This window comes from Phyllobates terribilis, unplaced genomic scaffold, assembly GCF_046119375.1.
Source record: "Phyllobates terribilis strain yellow unplaced genomic scaffold, ASM4611937v1 Scaffold_9__5_contigs__length_417890890, whole genome shotgun sequence".
NCBI lineage: Eukaryota > Metazoa > Chordata > Amphibia > Anura > Dendrobatidae > Phyllobates > Phyllobates terribilis.
Genome location: NW_027362769.1, coordinates 280,001,517 through 280,027,868, shown reverse-complemented (window position 1 = coordinate 280,027,868; position 26,352 = coordinate 280,001,517). Strand labels below are relative to the sequence as shown.

General features: G+C 41.4%; 1 protein-coding gene across 3 annotated transcripts in view; it reads left to right on the top strand.

Moving 5' to 3' along the window:
- Positions 1–26,352, top strand: part of VPS16 (VPS16 core subunit of CORVET and HOPS complexes) — a 334,351-nt gene that overhangs the window by 300,795 nt on the left and 7,204 nt on the right. For all 3 annotated transcript variants that reach the window (XM_073647833.1, XM_073647834.1, XM_073647832.1), the window contains one exon: positions 4,261–4,364. In XM_073647833.1, the coding sequence (XP_073503934.1) occupies positions 4,261–4,364 (104 nt within the window). The remainder of the gene's footprint in view (positions 1–4,260; positions 4,365–26,352) is intronic.

The following is a 26,352-nucleotide window of genomic DNA, read 5'->3' as shown; positions in this document are numbered from 1 at the left end:
CTACCTCCCCATCTCCACCCTCCCCAGACAGCAACTAGGACATGAGCTTGCACTTGAACTCAGAACACAAGGCCCCTAACACCACCCCTACTACCCCAAATCAGCTCCCCCTCTTCCCCTCACTGTCATCCCACTCCCACAGTAACATCATATGCCTTCATATATTTAAAAAAAAAAATTGGTTCCCAGCAGAGCGGCCCCTAAATTTATGAATGTGATGAATCTGCTTGGTTCAGCCAGGCACCGTCTTGGCACACAGCCTAAGCTGCAGCTGCTCACTAGGACCCAGGGTACATTGTGGACCAATCAGAGTGCACATGGGAGGAACTAACCGCAGCGCTGCCAGCCTGTAAGAAGATCAGGTTAGCAGCTCTGCAGCCCGCTCTGTACGCTGCACTGAGACTGTGCGATTGGCTGCTGTGCTGCCGAATCTCAGCCAGATGGAGAACAGGCAGTGTGCGTGCAGCGTGCTACCCTGTCTCTGAGACACATCAGAGATCCGCAGCCGCTCAGAAGCGGCCGTGGTTCTGCGTGGGCCCCTCCATGTGACGGGGCCCGGGGCGACGGCCCCCTATGCCCCCCCAGTAGCTATGCTACTGACTGTACTCCTCCATAACAAGGGATTGGAGGCAGTGAAGTACTCTTTGAGTGCTAGATCATAAGACTTCATTCTTAAACTTTTGTGGTTTTGTTCAGAAGAAATTATTTTCTTTTGGGGGGGGGGGCGTGTCTTCCACCAGCTTAGGGGCACGGCGATGGGGAACCCCTATGTCTCTACTTATGCTAGTCTCCTCCTGAGCTGGCTAGCATAGGTTTGTTTTCAGCAAATAATCAATCTTAGACAAACAAATTAGAATTATGTACCCGCTATATAGATGATATTTTGGTCGTATGGAGGGGAACAGAGGTAGAGTTTTATATAAGAAAGGATCTGAACTTAGGAGTAACCTTTGACTCTGCCCCCCTAGATCCTATGGTGAGGAAAGGATGGCTTTCATCCTTTGAGCTGCATTTTATGTTCCAATATGGGTTCACATCATGTCCAGTTTTTTTTTGACAGGGCAGGATGTGACATCGCTGTAAATGCTGGATCGTGCATGTGGCATTCACTATATTCAATATGCGCTTCATAGACTGGATGTGGTGTCGCGGCAGATAACCAGCAGGCCTTGCGGCATACACCACTTCCGGGATTTGCATTACATGGACCGGACTTGACGTTGCGGCTCTTGTGTGGCGGGGCCGCGGGCGGAGGAGACTTGCAGACCACCGGAAGGGACGTAACTGTCCACATGTGGCTATCTCCTTATTTAAACCCTGAACATGGGACAAATGATAAGGCTTTCACTAACTTGCTTTCCCTGTTTCGGATTTACCCTGGCACTATTCCTTGATGAACCCAAGTAGGAGGAAACACGTCTCAAGCCAGTAGGGACGTCTGGGGAAAATCTGTGAGGATCCCCTTGTAAGGGGTCTGGAGCTTTGGGGTTTTCAGGGTTAGCATAGACTCACAGGGCTTATTAGGGCTTTCTCAATATTGGATGCTCCCCTGAACTTATTGATTGAAGGTCTTCTCCAGCACCAGGATCACCTTCACTCCACAGTCCACAAAAATAAATGGATAAGATAATTCCATTTATATATATATTTTTAAATGTTTTATACCTTTTGTACACCTAACATCAAATTTATGTGGAAAAAACTTTCACCTCATACCATAGAGGCGGGCATTTATATAAGATATTTGTGTTATATGTTCATTTTTCTTGTTGATAGTCTGTCAGTTTATATGTGGCTCTTTTTTAACGATGGATTAAAAGTTATATTTTAATATTATAAATAAAAAAAAATTGTTATTTAGAATTAATAGATTTGTTACTAGAGTTCACATACATTATTGAATAGACCCGTCTAGCCTGATTGACAACTCCATAAGCTGGTCATACACATTAGGTGGCTGTTGGCCAAACTATGTTTCAGCTGCAAGTCATCTTAGCCAACTCTCACATATACAGGAGCATTCGCACAGCCAAGTGCACCTGTGTTCTCTATTAGAAAGCCACCGACTGACACTTCAGTTGGCGGCTCATCTCAGTGAGGGCAATGTGATCTGCAGTCCAAAAACAGACATCTCTTCCAACCATCAGTCAGCTGGCGCCCCATACACATTAGACCGTCAGCCGAACCCGTCTATATCGGCAGGTTCAGCTGACTTTTAGTCTAATATGTATAGAGGCCCTTAATGTCCCTCCTCTCCAGCTAAAACTCAAACACTGCTCTGTACAAATTGCAGCTGTCAGTCAGGCTTGGTGGGTGAAGTTTGAATACACTTGTACTAATGAGCTCTTTCCATCGATCGCTAGACTTCTAAAATGCTCACTTTAATATGAGGATTATAAAGCCACACTGATATGGAATTTTTAAAGTAAGTACAGTGGGTACGGGAAGTATTCAGATCCCTTTTAAATTTTTCACTGTTTTATTACAGCCATTTGGTAAATTCTAAAAAGTTCATTTTTTTTTCTCATTAAAGTACACGCTGCACCTCATCTTGACTGAAAAAAAACAGAAATCTAGAAATTTTTGCAGATTTATTAAAAAAGAGAAACTGAAATATCACATGGTCATAAGTATTCAGACCCATTGCTCAGACACTCATATTTAAGTCACATGCTGTCCATTTCCTTGTGATCCTCCTTGAGATGGTTCTACTCCTTCAATGGAGTCCAGCTGTGTTTAATTAAACTGATAGGACTTGATTTGGAAAGGCGCACACCTGTCTATATAAGACCTCACAGCTCACAGTGCATGTCAGACCAAATGAGAATCATGAGTTCAAAGGAACTGCCCAAGGATCTCAGAGACAGAATTGTGGCAAGACACAGATCTGGCCTAGGTTACAAAAGAATTTCTGCATTACTCAAGGTTCCTAAGATCACAGTGGCCTCCATAATCCTTAAATGGAAGAAGTTTGAGACCACCAAAGTCTTCCTAGACCTGGCCATGCAGCCAAACTGAGCAATCGTGGGAGAAGAGCCTTGGTGAGAGAGTTAAAGAAGAACCCCAAGATCACTGTGGCTGAGCTTCAGAGATGCAGTAGGGAGATGGGAGAAAGTTCCACAAAGTCAACTATCACTGCAGCTCTCCACCAGTCGAGCCTTTATGGCAGAGTGGCCTGACTGAAGCCTCTCCCCAGTGCAAGACATATGAAAGCCCGCATAGAGTTTGCTCAAAAACACATGAAGGACTTCCAGACTATGAGAAATAAGATTCTCTGGTCTGATGAGACGAAGATAGAACTTTGTGGTGATCATTCTAAGCGGTATGTGTGGAGAAAACCAGGCACTGCTCATCACCTGCCCAATACAAACCCACCAGTGAAACATGGTGGTGGCACCATCATGCTATGGGGGTGTTTTTCAACTGCAGGGACAGGACGACTGGTTGCAATTGAAGGAAACATGAATGCGGCCAAGTACAGAGATATCCTGGATGAAAACCTCTTCCAGAGTGCTCTGGACCTCAGAGTTGGCCGAAGGTTCACCTTCCAACAAGACAATGACTCTAAGCACACAGCTAAAATAAAAAGGAGTGGCTTCAGAACAGCTCTGTGACCATTCTTGACTGGCCCATCCAGACCCCTGACCTAAACTCAATTGAGCATCTCTGGAGAGACCTGAAAATCGCTGTCCACCAACGTTCACCATCCAACCTGACAGAACTGGAGATGATCTGCAAGGAACAATGGCAGAGGATCCCCAAATCCAGGTGTGAAAAACTTGTTGCATCATTCCCAAGAAGACTCATTGCTGTACTAGCTCAAAAGGGTGCTTCTACTCAATACTGAGGAAAGGGTCTGAATACTTATGACCATGTGATAGTTCAGTTTTTCTTTTTTCATAAATTTGCAAAAATTTCTACATTTCTGGGTTTTTTTTCAATCAAGATGGGGTACAGAGTGTACTTTAATGAGAAAAAAATTAACTTTTTAGAATTTACCAAATGGCTGCAATGAAACAGAATGAAAATTTAAAGGGGTCTGAATACTTTCCGTACCCACTGTATACCAGCCTGGTCATGTCTGAGATTTACATGTAGGCAGCTTGTATTATGAAATTTGACTGATTCACTGTAATTTTAGCTTTTTTAAGAAATTTCACTATATAAGAAGAATCTGCATATTTAAAGATTTACATGCCACGTAAACATTACATTAGCACCCTTCTGAAAATACTATATATGTATTTTTTTTTTAAACAGCCATACGTTGAAATTTGCATGAAACACCGAAACAAATCTGAAGCAAAGAAGTACCTAGCACGTGTGAGCCCTGAGCAAAGGGTTAAGGCTTTTCTTTTAATTGGGTAAGAATGTGTTTAATTTTTGGAATAAAACATGCAGTTTTAAAATGAACATAAATCACAGTTTAAAATATGAGCTTGATCAACCACTATAATGAAACTAGAGTTCTATGGTGAAAGCAGTCATCAAAGCAAAAGATGGCTACTTTGAAGAACCTAGAATATAAGACATATTTTCAGTTGTTTCACACTTTTTTGTTAAGTATATAATGGCACATGTGTTAATTCATAGTTTTGATGCCTTTGGTGTGAATGTACATTTTTCATAGTCATGAAAATACAGAAAAATGTTTAAATGAGAAGGTGTGTCCAAACTTTTGGTCTGTACTGTATATATATATATATATATATATATATATATATATATATATATACAGTGCCTACAAGTAGTATTCAACCCCCTGCAGATTTAGCTGGTTTGATAAGATGCAAATAAGTTAGATCCTTCAAACTGCAAACGAGAGTAGGTTTTATGAACAGAAGCATAAATCTTACAAACCAAAAAGTTATGTTGCTCAGTTGAATTTTATTACATTTTAAACATAAAAGTGTGGGTCAATTATTATACAACCCCTATGTTTAATATTTTGTGGAATAACCCTTGTTTGCAATTACAGCTAATAATCGTCTTTTATAAGACCTGATCAGGCCGGCACAGGTCTGTGGAGTTATCTTGGCCCACTCCTCCATGCAGATCTTCTCCAAGTTATCTAGGTTCTTTGGGTGTCTCATGTGGACTTTATTCTTGAGCTCCTTCCACAAGTTTTCAATTGGGTTAAGGTCAGGAGACTGACTAGGCCACTCCAACACCTTGACTTTTTCCCTCTTGAACCAGGCCTTGGTTTTCTTGGCTGTGTGCTTTGGGTCGTTGTCTTGTTGGAAGATGAAATTACGACCCATCTTAAGATCCTTGATGGAGGAGCGGAGGTTCTTGGCCAAAATCTCCAGGTAGGCCGTGCTATCCATCTTCCCATGGATGCGGACCAGATGGCCAGGCCCCTTGGCTGAGAAACAGCCCCACAGCATGATGCTGCCACCACCGTGCTTGACTGTAGGGATGGTATTCTTGGGGTCGTATGCAGTGCCATCCAGTCTCCAAACGTCACGTGTGTGGTTGGCACCAAAGATCTCGATCTTGGTCTCATCAGACCATAGAACCTTGAACCAGTCTGTCTCAGAGTCCTCCAAGTGATCATGAGCAAACTGTAGATGAGCCTTGACATGACGCTTTGAAAGTAAAGGTACCTTACGGGCTCGTCTGGAACGGAGACCATTGCGGTGGAGTACGTTACTTATGGTATTGACTGGAACCAATGTCCCCACTGCCATGAGATCTTCCCGGAGCTCCTTCCTTGTTGTCCTTGGGTTAGCCTTGACTCTTCGGACAAGCCTGGCCTCGGCACGGGAGGACACTTTCAAAGGCTGTCCTGGCCGTGGAAGGCTAACAGTAGTTCCATAAGCCTTCCACTTACGGATGATGCTCCCAACAGTGGAGACAGGTAGGCCCAACTCCTTGGAAAGGGTTTTGTACCCCTTGCCAGCCTTGTGACCCTCCACGATCTTGTCTCTGATGGCCTTGGAATGCTCCTTTGTCTTTACCATGTTGACCATGTCTGAGTGCTGTTCACAAGTTTGGGGAGGGTCTTAAATAGTCAGAAAAGGCTGGCAAAAGAGATCTTTAATCCACACATGTGAAGCTCATTATTCTTGGTGCCTGAACTACTTCTTAATACTTTAGGGGGACCAAACAGAATTCTTGTGGTTTGAGGGGTTGAATAATAAATGACACTCTGAATTAACTTTTAACGTTTAAAAAAAAAAAAAAAAAAAGCCAAAACAAAATTTGCTGCAGTGCATTTCCCACTTCCAGGCTGATCTACAGTACAAATGTCACAATGCCAAGTTAATTCCGCATGTGTCAACCAGCTAAATCTGCAGGGGGTTGAATACTACTTGTAGGCACTGTGTGTGTGTATATATATATATATATATATATATATATATATATATATATATATATATATATATATATATATATATATATATATATATATATATATATATATATATATATATATATAAAATATATATAGGTGTGAAAAAGTGTTTGCCCTTCCTGATTTCTTATTCTTTTGCATATTTGTCACACTATATATATATATATAATGTAACACAAATGCAGTTTTTAAATGAAGGTAAAAAGAAATGCAAACCTACAGGGCCCTGTGTGAAAAAGTGATTGCCCCCCTTAGAACATAAATTAACTGTGGTTTATGACATCTTTGGGAAGCTGAGTTTAATTTCCCTAGCCACACACAGGCCAGATTACTGCCACACTTGTTCTCAATCAAGAACTTGCTTAAATAGGACCTGCGTGACAAAGTGAAGTAGAGCAAAAGATCATCAAAAGCTAGACATCATGCTGCGATCCAAAGAAATTGAGGAACAAATGAGAAACAAAGTAATTGAGATCTATCAGTCTGGAAAAGGTCATAAAGCCATTTTCGAAAGCTTTTTAGATTCCAGCGAACCACAGTGAGAGCCATTATCCACAAATGAAGAAAACGTGCAACAGTGGTGAACCTTCCCAGGAGTGCCCGGCCGTCCAAAATTACCCCAAGAGCGCAGGGACCACTCATTCAAGAGGTCACAAAAGACCCAACAACAACATGCAAAGAACTGCAGGCCTTACTCGCCTCAGTTAAGGTAAGTGTTCATGACTCCATCATAAAATAGAGACTGGGCAAAAATGTCATGCATAGCAGAGTTCCATGACGAAAACCACTGCTGAGCAAAAAGAACATAAAGGCTCGTCTCAGTTTTGCCAGAAAACATCTTGATGATCGCCAAGACTTTTGGGAGAATACTCTGTGGACTGATGAGACAAAAGTTGAACTTTTTGGGAGGTGTATGTCCCATTATATCTGGCGTAGAAGTAACAGCATTTCAGAAAAGGAACATCATACCAACAGTAAAATATGGTGGTGGTAGTGTGATGGTCTGGGGCTGTTTTGCTTGCTTCACAACCTGGAAGACTTGCTGTGGTAAATGGAACCATGAATTTTGCTGTCTCATCCTGAAGGAGAATGTCCAGACATCTGTTCTTGACCTCAAGCTGAAGCGCACTTGGGTTATGCAGCAGGACAATGATCCAAAACACACCAGAAAGTCCACCTCTGAATGGCTTAAGAAAAGCAAAATTAAGAGTTTGGAGTGGCCTAGTCAAAGTCCGGACCTTAATCCAATTGAGATGCTGTGGCATGACCTTAAAAATGCGGTTCATGTTCAGAAACCCTCCAATGTGGCTGAATTACAACAATTTTGCAAAGATGAATGGGCCAAAATTCCTCCAGGTCATTGCAAAAGACTCATTGCCAGTTATTGCAAACTCTTGATTGCAGTTGTTGCTGCTAAGGGTACCCAACCAGTTATTAAGTTTAAGGGGCAATCACTTTTTCACACAGGGTCCTATAGGTTTGTATTTCTTTTTCCCTTAATAATAAAGAGCTTCATTTAAAAACAGCGTTTTGTGTTTACCTGTGTTATCTTTGTCAAATACAGTACAGACCAAAAGTTTGGACACACCTTCTCTTTTAAAGATTTTTTTGTATTTTCATGACTATGAAAATTGTACATTCACACTGAAGGCATCAAAACTATGAATTAACACATGTGGAATTATATACTTAACAAAAAAGTGTGAAACAACTGAAAATATGTCTTATATTCTAGGTTCTTCAAAGTAGCCACCTTTTGCTTTGATGACTGCTTTGCACACTCTTGGCATTCTCTTGATGAGCTTCAAGAGGTAGTCACCGGAAATGGTCTTCCAACAACCTTGAAGGAGTTCCCAGAGATGCTTAGCACTTGTTGGCCCTTTTGCCTTCACTCTGCGGTCCAGCTCACCCCAAACCATTTCGATTGGGTTCAGGTCTGGTGACTGAAAAGGCCAGGTCATCTGGCGTAGCACCCCATCACTCTGCTTCTTGGTCAAATAGCCCTTACACAGCCTGGAGGTGTGTTTGGGGTCATTGTCCTGTTGAAAAATAAATGATGGTCCAAATAAACGCAAATCGGATGGAATAGCATGCCGCTGCAAAATGCTGTGGTAGCCATGATGGTTCAGTATGCCTTCAATTTTGAATAAAGCCCCAACAGTGTCACCAGCAAAGCACCCCCACACCATCACACCTACTCCTCCATGCTTCACGGTGGGAACCAGGCATGTAGAGTCCATCCGTTCACCTTTTCTGCGTCGCACAAAGACACGGTGGTTGGAACCAAAGATCTCAAATTTGGACTCATCAGACCAAAGCACAGATTTCCACTGGTCTAATGTCCATTCCTTGTGTTCTTTAGCCCAAACAAGTCTCTTCTGCTTGTTGCCTGTTCTTAGCAGTGGTTTCCTAGCAGCTATTTTACCATGAAGGCCTGCTGGACAAAGTCTCCTCTTAACAGTTGTTGAAGAGATGTGTCTGCTGCTAGAACTCTGTGTGGCATTGACCTGGTCTCTAATCTGAGCTGCTGTTAACCTGCGATTTCTGAGGCTGGTGACCGGATAAACTTATCCTCAGAAGCAGACGTGACTCTTGGTCTTCCTTTCCTGGGGCTGTCCTCATGTGATCCAGTTTCTTTGTAGCGCTTGATGGTCTTTGCAACTGCACTTGGGGACACTTTCAAAGTTTTCCCAATTTTTCGGACTGACTGGCCTTCATTTCTTAAAGTAATGATGGCCACTCGTTTTTCTTTACTTAGCTGATTTTTTCTTGCCATAATACAAATTCTAACAGTCTATTCAGTAGGACTATCAGCTGTGTATCCACCAGACTTCTGCACAACACCACTGGTGGTCCCAACCCATTTATAAGGCAAGAAATCCCACTTATTAAACCTGACAGGGCACACCTGTGAAGTGAAAACCATTTCCGGTAACTACCTCTTGAAGCTCATCAAGAGAATGCCAAGAGTGTGCAAAGCAGTCATCAAAGCAAAAGGTGGCTGCTTTGAAGAACCTAGAATATAAGGCATATTTTCAGTTGTTTCACACTTTTTTGTTAAGTATATAATTCCACATGTGTTAATTCATAGTTTTGATGCCTTCAGTGTGAATGTACAATTTTCATAGTCATGAAAATGCAAAAAAATCTTTAGATGAGAAGGTGTGTCCAAACTTTTGGTCTGTACTGTATATATATTTTCGAATCAGATCATTTTTATTAAGAAAATTACACTAACGTTTTTACCAAGAGCGATCAGTAGAACAAAAAGATTTTCAATGTTAGATGATATCATTACATATTATTTAGACAAAAATTAGATCACACGTTTTTGATTATATATCAAAGGGAAATAATCTAGCATCTAACGTAAAAAAAACCCTTTTATTTTCTTTAAAAGATAATCTTTAATAGTTTCAATATGACACACACAACATGAATAAAGTGCTCAATAAAAAAAGTGACGTAGTGCAGGTAGAATAAGCCAATATTGATCCATTCTGATCATTACCTCCACACCTCTCCTCATCAAAGGCGGTGAAAATGCCCCTTAATCACTATATGTAAAATATATATGTGTGAGTTTTAAACAAGAAAAACCTTTTGTGCAATAAGTCACCTATTAAAGGAAAAATAAACAGCAGGAAGATGTAGGCGGAGCCTATATATTCAAGTCTCATGCTCCCCAAACTACATCAATATATCACATGTACCAAAACATGTACCAAAAAGGGAGAGTACAAATTGCAAGAGGAGTCCTACTACATAACAATGTGTCCAATTCCTGGTATAATGTCCCTAGGACTCTCAATGTTATTTCATTAACCGTTCCTATTTTGGATCGGTAAGTCAATATTCCATCCAACATTTCATCATAATAATAACATGATATAAAGAGTTAAAGTAGGACTTATCTTGCAAAGTTAGGTTGCCCCCAGAACTCCTCGACGCGTTTCCCCGTTGGGAAGTGGTTCATCAGGAGAAGATCCAGTCATCCTGCGGAGAGCTGTATTATTCCACCATATCCCCTTCTATATAAAGGCTCACCACCTATTATCATGAAGATAGCACTTCCTTGAGTTAGAGTCAAGATCTATTGCTTAATCGGTCTGGTCCTCTGTCTCCTGTTTCTACTGCGCTTGCGTTAGTTTAACTTCTTTCACTAGAGGTATCCCAGTATCTATTGAGTATGTCTAACCCTCCTTCCAGATTGTTACCTCCCATCTACAATGCGTCTGACGTAGTCTCCCATCTCACGGGTCCTTTGCGCCTGCGCTATCCGCGCTCCTATAACTAGGATGCACACCGCGCATGTCTGTTCCCAACATACGGAGTTTTGAGTGTATTGCTCGATGCACCGTCTACAGCGCTACCGCGCATGCGTCCGGTCATATCTTGGGCAACACACATACCTAGCACCCTGCATAATATATCATGCGTCACTGCACCTGTACAACTCCAAAAAATGAATTCTGCTCTCAACATCCATTTGCACAGCATTATCCACTATCCACAAATGGGGCTCTCAGATATAAGATAGCTATTAATCGTTCCTCTGATTATGTCAGAGACTACGTGATGATGAGATGGGGGGAAGGGGGAATTCCTATTATCCATACCCGATTTATTTCCTTTTTGTAAATTAGGGAGATTCAATAATGAAAATAGATAAAGAATTAGACCTCTTTCTAATATACTAGCAGCCTTTTGTCCGTCCTAAATCCTCATACTTTATGGTGTATTTAACAACAAGACGGCTTCAATTACCCCTTAAGAACCCAAATCATCCTGTCCTTAATCAAGGGGTACCGTTCTTTGGGGAAAGTCTTATGTGTCCTATAGACTAAGATAAATTGATGTAAAATATTGATATTAGATAGTCAAAGATTAATACTAAAAACAGTACAGGTTGATAATCTACGGGTTTAGAATCAAATAAAGCAAGAAAAATTCTGTTGCTCATTCAGTCCATTAGGTGTGAGGGTGTCCAGTCTGAATATCCATTGGCATTCCTTCTGTAGGAGTAACCTATCCCAATTTCCCCCACGTGGATTTTTTCTAATCACTTCCACTATACAAAATGACAGGGACTTGGGATCGTTGAGATGGTACTCCCTTATATGTCGGGCTAGGGGTGTATCCCTCTTGTGTCTTATATCTCCTAGGTGTTCTCCTATTCTCCTCCGCAACTCTCTTTTGGTTTTACCAATGTAGCTGCGGGGGCATGAACAGGTAGCCATGTATACTACCCCCTCAGATTTACAATTGGCAAAATCCCTCATGTAGAAGACCTTATTGCTCAGCATTCCCATAAAGTTTTTACAGGGCCTAATCCAGGGACAGAACTTACAATTGCCACATTTGAATATACCGCATATTTTTCGGTCCAGCCATGTCCCCTGATGGGTTGGTTTCTTGTACATACTGTGGACAAGTCTGTCCCTGATTGAGCGTCCCTACCTGTATGTAATTCTCGGATGTGGTGGCACACATTCCTTAAGGTCCGGATCTGCCTTTAGAATACCCCAATGTCTCTTTATGATGTTATATACTTCATTTGATCTGTTGTCAAATGTACCTATGATTCTTATCAGTCCATCCTCATCCTCCCTATTCTTTGCATTTAACAGAACATGTCTGTTCTGATTTTCTGCAAATATGAAGGCACTATCCAGTACCTTCTCTGGGTAACCCCTTTCTCTAAATTGAGTTCTTAAATCCCAAGCTTGTATTGCAAAATCTTTGTTCTCCGAGCAATTGCGTCTAACGCACAAAAATTGCCCCTTGGGGATACCTCTCCTAAGGGGGCCTGGGTGATGGCTTTCCCATCTGAGGAGGCTGTTAGCTGCAGTTGGTTTCCTAAAAGTCCGAGTAGTAATGAAACCCTCCTGATTCCTACTGATAGTTATATCTAAGAAGGTTATCTCATTTCTTTGGATCTCCGATGTAAATTTCATGCCTATTTCATTAATATTAAGGCATTTCATGAAGTCATCAAACTCATCCGTTGTTCCGGACCACAAAATCAACACGTCATCGATAAAGCGTGTCCACAGTGGGATATATGGAAACCACCAGTTATCCTCCTGCAGCACAACAGTCTCCTCCCACCAGCCCAGGAAGAGATTAGCATACGATGGGGCACAAGGATTCCCCATCGCTGTCCCCCTGAGCTGGTGGTAGGTCTTCCCATTAAATGCAAAGTAATTGTGGGTGAGGATGAAGGACAAAAGGTCAAAGACAAATTCATTGTGGGTTTTCATCAGGGTGGATCTTGCACTTAAAAAGTGCTGCACCCCTTTTATTCCGGCCCAATGAGGGATATTGCTGTAAAGCGACTCAATATCAATGGAAGCCAATAAAGTACTCTCATCGATATTAATGCCCTCCAATTTTTTCAAAAGGTCAGAGGTATCCTTTATATGTGAGGGGAGAGAGGTCAAAAATGGGTTTAGGATTTTATCAATATAGATCCCTATGCCCTGTCCTATAGAACCCACCCCCGATACTATGGGTCAACCCTTGAGTGGGGTCAATCCCTTATGTACCTTGGGTAGGGCATAGAAGGTGGATACTACAGGGTGACTTGGCAATAGAAATTCAAATTCATTCTTAGATGATATCCTTCTTTCAAGGTTCTCTATCAAGAGGGATTTGAGTATATCCAGATATTGTATTGTTGGATCACATTCCAATATCTCATAGGTTTCTACATCTTTCAAAATTGATTGACACATAGATAGATAAAGGGGGTGGTCAAGAATAACCAAATTTCCCCCTTTATCGGACGGTTTTATAATTAAGTGTTCATTCAATTCCAGTCCATTTAGGGCTTCCAGTTCAGGACCCGTTAGGTTGCCTTTAAAACTCATGAATTGGGGTTTTTTAAGCTTTGAGAGTTCCTCCTCTACCACTCTCAGAAAGATATCCACACTATCAAGATCCCCTTTAGGGGGGACCCTGGTGCTCTTATTTTTTAAATCAGTGAATGGTCCTATACCCCGTATTCGTTCATTTTCTTCCAAAAGGCCTGCCAACGTTTCCACCGCCCCTAAATCATTTTCTGAAATCCCCAATTCGTGGCACTGTTCCCTTTTTTGTTGCACAAAGTGTTTATGCCACTTTAATTTGCGTCCAAAAAGATGCATATCCTTTACCCATACAAAGGAATTAAAAGGGGTCGTCGGGACAAACGTGAGGCCCTTCTGTAGGACCCTCGTTTCCTCCTTTGACAGGTTATAGGTAGTCAGGTTAATAATCTGACCCCTATTTAATTGGTCCTGTTCCTCAGTTGGTATCCTCCCGGGGCTCTTTGTTCCAAAAAAGACCCCGATGAGGAAGAGGATGATGGTGCCGGGTCTGGATTTATTGTGGCGTCTATTGTTGGAATAGCCTGCCTCAGGGATGCCAATGGTGTCATATTCATCTGTTTCCCCATATCCCTGTATTGACCCTGTCACGTGTTTCCTGCCCCTCGTCCCCGCCATCTATTCCTTGTGGGTCTACCTCTCTCTCCACCTCTATGTCTCCACCTACTTCTGGGGTCTGTACCCTCACGGTCCGAACTTTCTGCCTCAGAGGATGATATATAAGTACTATTTACAGATGGAACGGATACAAAGTTATACGCCCTGTTATCCTTGAATTCGTTAATGTCTCTAAGGAACTGATTATACTTTCTCTCTTTTATTATGGCTTGGAAACGCTCTATAGACGACTGGAGTAGCGCTTCCCTTTTACCAAAGTCAGGGTCCCCTTTTAACTTTAAAGTTCTATCTATAAGTTCATTCAGGTAGACCCTTGTACGTTCAAAGTTCCTTTTTTCCTCCTCAAGGAGGATATGCATGAATCTCCGCGAGGAGGCTATGGATTCCTTTTGCCACGCCTCAAGGAGCTGGGCGTTTGCAAGTCTTGGTGAGGGAAAAATGTTAATTCTCAGTCCCTTTGGTACTATTTTGTTCTTAATATAATTCTCCAGGGCTTTGATTTCCCACCAGGATTTCAAATTCTCCTTGTATCCCATGTATAGATCCTTGAAGAGAGTCTTAATGGATACCCGACTGTTGTCCCCCACTGGAGTTGCCTCAGTGGAGAATGCTTGGTTCGCATCCTCCATCCTTGATTCAATGTTTATAGGACCCGAAAGAAAACCTGCCATGGTACAAACATTCAAATCAGATCACACGTTTTTGATTATATATCAAAGGGAAATAATCTAGCATCTAACACAAAAAAAAAACTTTTCTTTTCTTTAAAAGATAATCTTTAATAGTTTCAATATGACACACACAACATGAATAAAGTGCTCAATAAAAAAGTGACTTAGTGCAGGTAGAATAAGCCAATATTGATCCATTCTGATCATTACCTCCACACCTCTCCTCATCAGAGGCGGTGAAAATGCCCCTTAATCACTATATGTAAAATATATATGTGTGAGTTTTAAACAAGAAAAACCTTTTATGCAATAAGTCACCTATTAAAGGAAAAATAAACAGCAGGAAGATGTAGGCGGAGCCTATATATTCAAGTCTCATGCTCCCCAAACTACATCAATATATCACATGTACCAAAAAGGGGGAGTACAAATTGCAAGAGGAGTCCTACTACATAACAATGTGTCCAATTCCTGGTATAATGTCCCTAGGACAAAAATTACAATAAAGTTGTCATCATCTTCCAAGTATTCGATTTTTTTTCCATTCAAACAAACTAATACACCCCCTTCCCCTAATAACACTCCAGAGAAATCTGTATTCATACAATTTTTTATGATGTATATACATTAGAATGTCTGCTATTCAGTTATAATAATTAGTTTGCATATTTTACTTTTAACCTGGAATGATCATACCACAAGTGTTCATGAAGCCAGAAATTGCCATGTGCTATATCTCAGGAGTACTCCAGATGGTAGGCCTGGACATTTCAACCAGGATCTGCAGATGTTGTCTAATTTCTTGATAGCTTTTCTCTTTCTATATACCCCTTTTTCCAGCCAAATATTGGTTAGCTTATTTATTAACTCATTAACTGTTGGTGGTTGAGCATCTAGCCAGTGTTGTGCAATAACTTTGCCTGCTTGATACAATGTTCGCAAAAGGCCTATAGCCATCGGGGATTCGAAATAAACCGATTCTCCCAAATATCCCAATATGCATATTTTGTTGTCTCCTTGAATTTGCACACCAAATACCCTTTTTTATTAAAGACAGTATGTTTTTTCCAGTAGGAGCCCAATCTACTGCACTCCCAGAACATGTGTAACAAATGCGCATCTCCTGTTCCACATCTTGGACAGTCTGCATTTGGATGTACCCCCAATTCTAAAAAGAAAACTTATGTTCTATATACTCTATGAATAAGGTATATCTGCGAGAGCCTCTGAGATTCACATGGGGACAGTCTAGGAGTGAATTCCAACACCTCTTTCCATTGTTCTTCCGTAATCGGCCCCACATCTGCTTCCCATTTTAATTTAGCTGCCAGGAGATGGTCTCCCATGCGAGACTGTAAAAGATGCTGATAAATTTTTGAAATTAAACCGGTTGTGTATTTTCCTGCTGCTATTGAGTCAAGTAAATATTTTTTCCGTATATCCGGTGCCGTAGCGCTAAACTGAGTCAGATATGCATACCTAAGTTGTAGGTATCGAAAGAAGAGGCCGTGAGGCAATCCAAACTCTTGTTGTAGTTTGTTAAAGCTTATAAGTGTTCCATTTTCTATTAACTGACCTAAAGTCTGAATTCCCCTTGATTCCCAACCTCCAAAACCAGTAAATTTGTCAAACACCACCAGTTGTTGATTTTGCCATAATGGGGTAAAATTGGAATATTCATTTATCCCCAACAGTGTCTTCCCCCTGTCCCACACCTTGTACATCATTGCGAAGGTCGGTCTCTATCTGTGTACTTAGTGCCCACCTCCAGCACCTATATGGGCAATACCCACTTTTTGTTTTATAGGACAAGACTAACATTCTTGCCCATACTCTTTTTCCCCACCCATGAAAATGTTGCATCTGCGAAGCTATAAAATATAGCCATGGATCTCGAATCGCCAAATTTCCCTCGGATTTGTACCTTTGAAGTGACGCCAGTTTTATCCTTGCATTTCGCTTGCACCATATCAGTTCTCTGAACAATGACTGCACATTTCGGGAAATGTTAGGAGGGATCCGACATGGGAAATTGTGAAGCAAATATTATTATTATTATTATTTATTATTATAGCGCCATTTATTCCATGGCGCTTTACATGTGAAAAGGGGTATACATAGCAAAAACAAGTATAATAATCTTGAACACAGTGTGACAGCGACTGGTACAGGAGGAGCGAGGACCCTGCCCGCAAGGGCTCACAATCTACAAATACAACATTTGTGGCATCAAAATCATTTTAATGAGATTGCTATTACAGACAGAGGCAATTTACACCACACATTTATTATGGATCTAAATCTATCTAGTAAGGGGTTTATGTTTAACTCTATATAGTCTTTAATACTGAACTGACTACCACACCGAGATATTTAAACCGTTCTACCACTTGTATCTCAGCTAGTGCAATTGTTTCCATATGGGAGAGGGTCCAGTGGTAATACTAATAGAAATGACTTATCCCTGATCTCTGACCAAACTCCTTTTATATCTGTCATTATTGGGCCAAAAGATGACTCCATATCTTCCACTTACAGTAGCATGTCATCGGCGTACAGATCTATGTTTAATATTCAAATTTGTATTGTGATCTGAAACATTTTTTTTTTCAATCAGATCATTTTTTATTGTGAACGATATCAAGATACATTCACATTTTAATTTGTTTTTAGAAACCGTCAAAGCTAAATAAAAGAAACACAAATAAAATAACATAAGTCAACCAAATACAAACCGGTTCCTATTAGCAGTCATTGTAGGTATTATCATTTGTTTACTACAAATTACATATATCAATACAAATATACATGAATACCATCTGACTGCTTGTGTATTGCAGTAAATAATTCATGATGTCCTTCCTTGTAGATAGATATAACATACGTGTGTATCATGGCCTTTTTGCTCTTTATAAGGCCCACTCCACATCATTTCCTGTAACCTAGATGGTCGAAGGGTTTATCCGCGCATGCGCGCCCTCCATTTGTGCTACATTGTGGAACGCTAAAGGTGTTAGCGCGAATGATCGGATGTGATGATTCCCCACATCCGGTCTGAATCTCATCCCGGACTGCGCATGCCCGGACGTGACAGAATTTTTGTCCTCCATCTCGGGCAGGGCCTGTGTTCCAAATACCCGGATATTGATCCATATTGGGATGCAAGCTGATCCCCACATGTAGATTACGATAATCTTTACTCACAATAGAAATATATCATCCAAATGGTAGATTAAGGGACATATGGAGTAGAGCAAAGGGTAAGGGTAGCCAGTACTATATAATATACAACCAATTGATAGGTAATCAAATAGTCTGCAAAGATTTGCTTGCCCCATCAGAAAGGGGGAAAAATAGCGAATGGCAAAGCATGTCAGGTCCAAACATAGGTTAAATTATAGGAAACAGGCATATAAGATCTGTTCATTTAACCCATTTGGGGCCTGGGAACCCATCCTGAATATCCATTCATTTTCCCTTTTGAGGATCATCTTATTATGGTCTTCCCCTCTCAGACTAGATTTCACTACCTCAATAACACTGAAAAATATATTATCAGTCGCTCCTGGATGGGCAGTTCTCATGTGTCTGGATAAGAGGGAGTCCTGTTCGTTCCTTACATCCCCCAGATGTTCGCCTACTCTCCTAAACTCCCTTTTTGTCTTTCCCACATAATCCCGTGGGCAAAGGCATTTAGTTATAGGGCAGCACGGTGGCTCAGTGGTTTGCACTGCAGCCTTGCGCTGGGGTCCTTGGTTCAAATCCCACTAAGGACAACATCTGCAAGGAGTTTGTATGTTCTCCTCATGTTTGCATGGGTTTCCTCCGGGATCTCCGGTTTCCTCCCACATTCCAAAGACATACTGATAGAGAATGTAGATTGTGAGCCCCAAAGGGGACAGTGCCCATAATGTCTGTAAAGCGCTGTGGAATTAATGGCGCTATATAAGTGAGTAAAATAAATTATTGATATATATATATAATGTGTATATATATGTATGTATGTCAAACAATTTAACAGTTGGTGCAGAAGGCTCAGCCAATGATCAGCTCCAGGATGATCAAAGACAGTCTCAAGTTACCTTGCAAGAAGTCCCCACAAAGTCCCAGTTAAAAAATAGACATGTACTGAAGCGGATGCAATTTGCAAAAGAACACATCAACTGGCCTAAAGAGAAATGGAGAAAATTTTGTGGACGGATGAAAGTAAAATTGTTCTTTTTGGGTCCAAGGGCCGCAGACAGTTCGTCTGATGACCAACAAACTATGGATTCAAGCCACAGTACGCTCTGAAGACCGTGAAGCATAGTGTGGAGCAAGCATCATGATATGGGCGTGTTTCTCTTACTATGGTGCCGGACCTATTTACCGCATACCAGGGATCATGGACTAGTTTGAATATATTAAAATACTTGAAGAGGTCATGTTGCCTTATGCTGAAGAGGATATGCCCTTGAAATGGGTGTTTCAACAAGACAACGACCCTAAACACGCCAGTAAATTATCAAAATCTTGGTTCCAGTCCAACAAAATTGAGGTTCTGGAGTGGCCTGCCCAATCCCCGGACTTTAATCCAATAGAACACTCGTGGGATTACATAAAAAAGCCGTTTCTGAGGCAAAGCCAACAAATGCCAAAAAATTGTGGGATGTAGTCAAAGCATAGAATAGTAGTCAAAGAGCTGGAATAACAGTTGAAAGGTGCCAAAAGTTGGTTGACTCTATGCAACATAGATGTGAAGCAGTTCTAAAAAACTGTGGGTATACAGCTAAATGTTAGGATAGTGATTCACAGGAATGCTAAATCCTCAAAAAAGAGTACATATTGTGAGTTTGTAAACACAAATGCAGACACTGCTATTTTTTAGAACATCCCAATGTTCGTTTTTTGTTATTCTCTGTAAAGTAGTTAAAAATTATATACATTTCTTCATGTTTTGAATTAGAAAACCTTATGCAGTGTTCCCAATGCATGGAAATAAAAACTAGTATAAAGACTTTGTGCTTTTGAACACACTGCTATTATTTTGAACACTACTGTACATACATATCGTATTTTTCGGACTATAAGATGCACCGGACCATAAGACACACCTAGGTTTTAGAGGAGAAAAATAGAAAAAAAATTAAGCAAAAAATGTGGTCATGATGCACTGTTAAGGGGGAGGAGGTTTGCTGCTGACACTGTTATAGGGGTAATGTCCCCCAATTCTGTTAATATCCCCCATCCTGGTATATATGGCCCCCGAGTTCCTGCTATACGTAGCCCTCATCCTCATCCTGATATGCATGGCACCCCTCATCCCAATCCTGGTATGCATGGCTCACCAATCCCCCATCCTGGTATGTATGGCACCCCAATCCCCCATCCTGGTATGCATGGCACCCCTTGATCCTCATCCTGATATGCATGGCACCCCTCATCCTGGTATGCGTGGCACTCCTCATCCTGGTATGCACGGCACCCCTCATCCTGGTATGCACGGCACCCCTCGTCCTGGTATGCACGGCACCCCTCGTCCTGGTATCCACGGCACCCCTCGTCCTGGTATCCACGGCACCCCTCGTCCCGGTATGCATTGGACCCCTCGTCCCGGTATGCATTGGACCCCTCGTCCCGGTATGCATTGGACCCCTCGTCCCGGTATGCATTGGACCCCTCGTCCCGGTATGCATGGCACCCCTCGTCCCGGTATGCATGGCACCCCTCGTCCCGGTATGCATGGCACCCCTCGTCCCGATATGCATGGCCCCCCTCGTCCCGGTATGCATGGCCCCCCTCATCCCGGTATGCATGGCCCACCTCATCTTGATATGCATGGCACCCCTCATCTTGATATGCACGGCACCCCTCATCCTGGTATGCACGGCACCCCTCATCCTGGTATGCACGGCACCCCTCATCCTGGTATGCACGGCACCCCTCATCCTGGTATCCACGGCACCCCTCATCTTGGTATGCATTGGACCCCTCGTCCCGGTATGCATTGGACCCCTCGTCCCGGTATGCATTGGACCCCTCGTCCCGGTATGCATTGGACCCCTCGTCCCGGTATGCATGGCACCCCTCGTCCCGGTATGCATGGCACCCCTCGTCCCGATATGCATGGCCCCCCTCATCCCGATATGCATGGCCCCCCTCATCTTGATATGCACAGCACCCCTCATCTTGGTATGCATGGCACCCCTCATCCCTCATCCTAGTATGCATGACACTCCTCTTCCTGGTATGCTTGACACCCCTCCATCCTGGTATGCTTGGCACCCTCTGATCCCCATCACACTGTCCACAAAAAAAAAACAATTATACTCACCTCTTCTCTGCTCCAGCGCTGCATCTTGCGCTGCTGCCAACACGGATCTCACTGTGTGAGCTGCGCATGGCGTCACGGCCATGCGCCCTCACACAGTGAGATGCTGTTCCAGAATAGTAGGACTGTGCGCGTGGGGAACAGTAACTATTCACTCTCCTTAATAGCGCGCACACTGTAGCCCCAGCGCGGCTCCTGCTGCGCTCGGCGGTCTGTGTGCCCTGTATTAAAGACCATGAATATTCACTACAAATCATGAGAGTGGATTGTAGTGAATATTCATGATCTTTAATAACGGGCACACAGACAGCCGGCCGCAGCAGGAGCCGTGCTGCAGCTACGGTGTGTGTGCTATTAAGGAAAATGAATATTCATTGCTCTCCATGCCCATGGACGTGGGGAGCAGTGAATATTAATTTTCTTTAGCAGCGGGGACAGTGTAGGCTGCAGTAGGCGGCTGCTGCCTCCTGTGCCCAGCTCATCCCCCCGCTGCCACTCCCCCCACATTCCCCACCACCCACAGCCATACAGTATATACTACAGTATATAGTATTTGGACTATAAGACGCACCCCCCAGTTTCCTCCAAAATTTTGGAGGAAAAAAGTGCGTCTTATGGTACGAAAAATACGGAACATGCATACATACACACGTGGTCAAAATTGTTGGTACCCCTCATTTAATGAAAGAAAAACCCACAATGGTCACAGAAATAACTTGAATCTGACAAAAGTAATAATTTAAAAAGTTTTGAAAATGAAAAAATGAAAGTCAGACATTGCTTTTCAACCCTGCTTCCACAGAATTTTTTAAAAAATTTAACTCCTAAAATAGGCCTGGACAGAAATGATGGTACTCTTAGCTTAATATTTTGTTGAACAACCTTTTGAGGCAATCACTGCAATCAAATGATTCCTGTAACTGTCAGTGAGACTGCTGCACCTCTCGACAGGTATTTTGGCCCACTTCTCATGAAGGTGTTTGAAGGTTGCCTTTTCAGACAGCATGTTTCAGCTCTTTCCAAAGATGCTCAATAGGATTTAGGTCAGGACTCATAGAAGGCCACTTCAGAATAGTCCAATGTTCTCCTCTTAGCCATTCTTGGGTGTTTTTAGCTGTGTGTTTTGGGTCATTATCCTGTTGCAAGACCTATGACTTGCAACTGAGACCAAGCTTTCTGACACTGGGCAGCACATTTCAGTGTTCTTTTCTTGATATGCTTCATTTTTCCATCTGTGAACATAGAGCTGATGTGCCTTGCCAAAAATTTCCATTTTTGTCTCATCTGTCTATAGAACATTTTCCCATAAACTTTGTGGCTTGTCAACATGTAGTTTGGCAAATTCCAGTCTGGATTTTTTATGATTTTTTTTCAACAATGGTGTTTTCCTTGGTTGTCTCCCATGAAGTCCACTTTGGATCAAACAATGATGGATGGTGCGATCTGATTCTGATGTTCCTTGAGCTTGAAGTTCACCTTTAATCTCTTTAGAAGTTATCCTGGGCTCTTTTGTTACCATTCTTATTATCCGTCAATTTGATTTGTCATCAATTTTCCTCCTGCGGCCACGTCCAGGGAGGTTGGCTACAGTCCCATGGAACTTAAAATTCTGAATAATATGTGCAACTGTAGTCACAGGAACATCAAGATGCTTAGAGATGGTCTTATAACCTTTACCTTTGCATGTTAAAACATGCTTTTCTATCATTTTCTTTCTAATCTCCTGAGACAACTCTTTCCTCTGGTCCATGTTGAGTGTGATACACACCATGTCACCAAACAGCACAGTGAGTATATGTAGCCCTATATACAGGCCCACTGACTGATTACAAGATTTTAGATACTTGTGATGCTATTTAGTGGACACAACTTATTTAACATGTCCCTTTTGTCACATTATTTTCAGGGGTACCATCATTTGTGTCCAGGTCTATTTCATGAGTTTAATTTTTTTTTTAATTCTATGGAAGCAGGGTTGTAAAGCAATGACTGACTTTCAATTGTTCATTTTCATAGATTTTTAATTTATTACTTTTGTCAGATTCAAGTTATTTCTGTGGTCGTTGTGGGTTTTTCTTTCATTAAATGAGGGGTATCAACAATTTTGACCACGTGTATACATACAATGAGTGAAATAAATACTGAGCGCGTCACCAATTTTCTAAGTAAATCTATTTCTAAAGGTGCTATTGACATGAAATTCTCACTAGATGTCGGTAATAGCCTATTCAATCCACACAGGTAAAGAAAACAAACCATAGGTGTCCATAAATTAAGTTATGTGTAATAATGAGAAATGACACAGGGAAAAAGTATTGAACATGCTTACTGGTAGGCTGGGCCATTCTATCAGCTTTATTTTTTTTCTCTGAAACCAATGGGGAGTTTCCTTGGTTGTGTGTTCGGGATCATTTTATTGCTGAAATGTCCACCCTCGTTTCTTCTTCGTTATCCAAGTAGATGGCAGCAGATTTTTATCAAGAATGTCTCTGTACATTTGTTCATTCATCCTTCCTTCAATAATATGAAGTTTGCCGATATCGTATACTGAAAAACAGCCTGTAGGGCTTCACTCTGGTCGGCAATGGCAGGAATGCAGTTAAGAGGCTCATGCAGGCTTTTTGTCTAGGCGCAGTGTTTTATTCACACTGGCAGCAGAAAAAAAACACTTTTGGCCCAATAATAACAGATATAAAGGAGTTTGGTCAGAGATCAGGCATAAAAATCAATTGGGATAAGTCATCTATATTATCCCTGGACCTTCTCCCACATATGGAAACAATTGCATCAGACAAAGCAAAAGTCCAGCTTGTTTAAGCATTGTAGGTTAGGGCCTGGACGTGCCAGTCCATTCAGGTCTCGTGTTGCCACAAAACATTCTTCAGCTTTTCCCGACCCAAAAACACACTGTGAGGAGTTCTGGCTATGTCCTACAGCTGTGTAATCCGGGTGTTGCACCAAAAACCCGGAATAGCAGAGAAGGTCCAGGCCAGGGCTTAACCTCCCATCTCCCATTCAACAACATACCCCTTACTGCGTCACAAACCCCACACCATGATGTTCCCACCTTCAAACTTCATTGTTGGTATGGTGTTTTTGGGCTGATACGCAGAGCCTTTTAGCCTCCAAACATGGTGTGTATTATGGCATCCAAAGAGTTCAATTTTGACATAGCACCCCGAGGACATCAGATCCTAATGCACTGCAAGAGACTAATACTGTAGTGTAAAAAACGAGTAAAGTAAAAAGTTATTCATGTCTCACAGTGGGGCGAAGTGGAAAAGCAAAAAAAGGGAAGTTAATTACATTATGTAAAAACACACAAAAAGCGCACACAAAAGTACAAAAAGCAGTTTCATCACTAAAAAAAACTACACATATTTGGTATTACCGCTTCAGGAATGACCTGAACCATAAAACTGTCACATTATTTATTCCGTATGGCGAAGACAGTAACAAAAAAAACCAACTGAAAATAATCCAAAAAATGTTGTTTTTAATTATACTGACACACAAAAAATTGAAATATCACCATTTCCTAGGAAAGATCATAGAATCCCAGAACTAAAGAAGTGAATACAAAATTTGAAAACAATATATATATATATTGATTAAATAATTGCTCAATACAAATGTGAATAAGTAAACACATTAAATAGAGGTACCTCAAAGAAAGGGACAGAGGTAAATGCCTGAAAACATTAGTTTCATCATATGAATAGTAAATACACAAAGTAGAGATGGTTCCTGTTGGCAAATACTGGAAACTCAATATCTCGTGGTGCATACATACATGTAGTAAAAAATGCCGCATCAAATAGTATGGAGAGAAGGGTATTTACCTATATGCAATGGAGTCCCTATCAGCTGCACAGATGATATGACAGGCACCGCGTCCCTCACCCCGACGAGTGTTTCGCTTTGCTTCTTCTTGGGGGCACGCTACTGGCTAACAGGAACCATCTCTACTTTATGTGCATTTATTATTCATATAACACAACTGATTTCTGGCGTTTACCGCTTTCCCTTTCTTTGAGGCACCTCCATTTTAATGTTTTTACTTATTCACATTTGTATTAAGCAATTATTTAATAAATTCATATATTGTTCTGGGATTTCATATTCACTTCTATAGTTCTATTATGCTATCATCTTTCCTGGGAAATGGTGATATACATTTTGGTGGAAGTGTTATCTGCTACACCTTAGCATTTCTATTAGGGACATTTTTGTACCTTCACAAAAAATTAAATAAAATGCGATCAAAAAATCATATGTAAAAAAAATAAATAAATGATCTAAATGAAAATTCCTAACGGTCATTCCCCCTCCCCCCCCAAAAAAAGAAAAAAGCCCTAATATGGCTCATTCGACAAAAAAATGAAAAAGTTGCAACTCTCAGAATATGGCGATGCTAAAACTATTTTTTGTAAAATTCTGTTTTTATTGTGTAAAAGTAACAAAGCATGAAAAAAAAGACACAAATCTAGTATCACACAGAATATGGCGATGCAAAAACAAATACATTTTTGTAAAATACTTTTTTTATTGTGTAAAAGTAGCAAAGCATACAAAAAAACAATCTGGTATCACTGAAATCGTACTGACTGAAAGAATAAATCAGTCTCATCACTTTTACTGCATGGTGAACTGCAAAAAAATGTATAAAAACAATAATTTCCAATAACAATAAAAAAATCTTAAAAGAAGTTGTCCACTACTTTCACATTGATGCCCCATCCTACACATTGGGCATCAATGTCTGATTGGCCGGGGTCCCACAAATGGCACTCCCGCTAATTAGCTCTTATCGATGCCTTCTGGCCAGAAGTGCTTACTTGCGGAACTTGGCCGTCTAGCTGTATTACTACACATCCACCTCCCATTGAATTGAATAGGAGGCGGATGGGAAGTACCTCCTGGCTGCCACTATAGCTAGATTGCCAAGCTCCACAAGTAAGCACTAGCGGCTGCCGCCGACACCGATAGCAGCTGATCGGTGGGGTTGCCAGTTGTGGGACCCTGGCCGATCAGACATTGATGCCGCATCCTACGGTTGGGGCATCGATGTAAAAGTAGTGGACAACTTCTTTAACTTGTCACGCTAATAATAAGCCTTAATACAGCTCTGTTCACCAAAAAATGAAAAGTTACAGCTCTCAGAATATGGGGATGAAACAAATAATTTTTTGTAATAAAGCATTTTTAGTGGTATCGCTGTAATTACACCAATCTGAATAAAGCAGTGTTATCAGTAATATCGTATGGTGGGCCATGGGTGAAAAAAAGAACTATTCTTGTACTGCAGTCTTTGTTCATTCTACCTCCCAAAAATCGGAAAAATAATTGGTTCACATTTATCCTGTGATCTCCGCTGAGCACTTATGTTGGGGTTTCCAAGTAAATTCCCAAAGATTGTGGTTCAGACAAAACCCCTGATGGAACCAGATGGAGTCACTTTGGACTCTGATCTCTCTTCCGATGGTGTCCCATCATTTTAGGTGTATATTTAGTCCACAAGTGTGG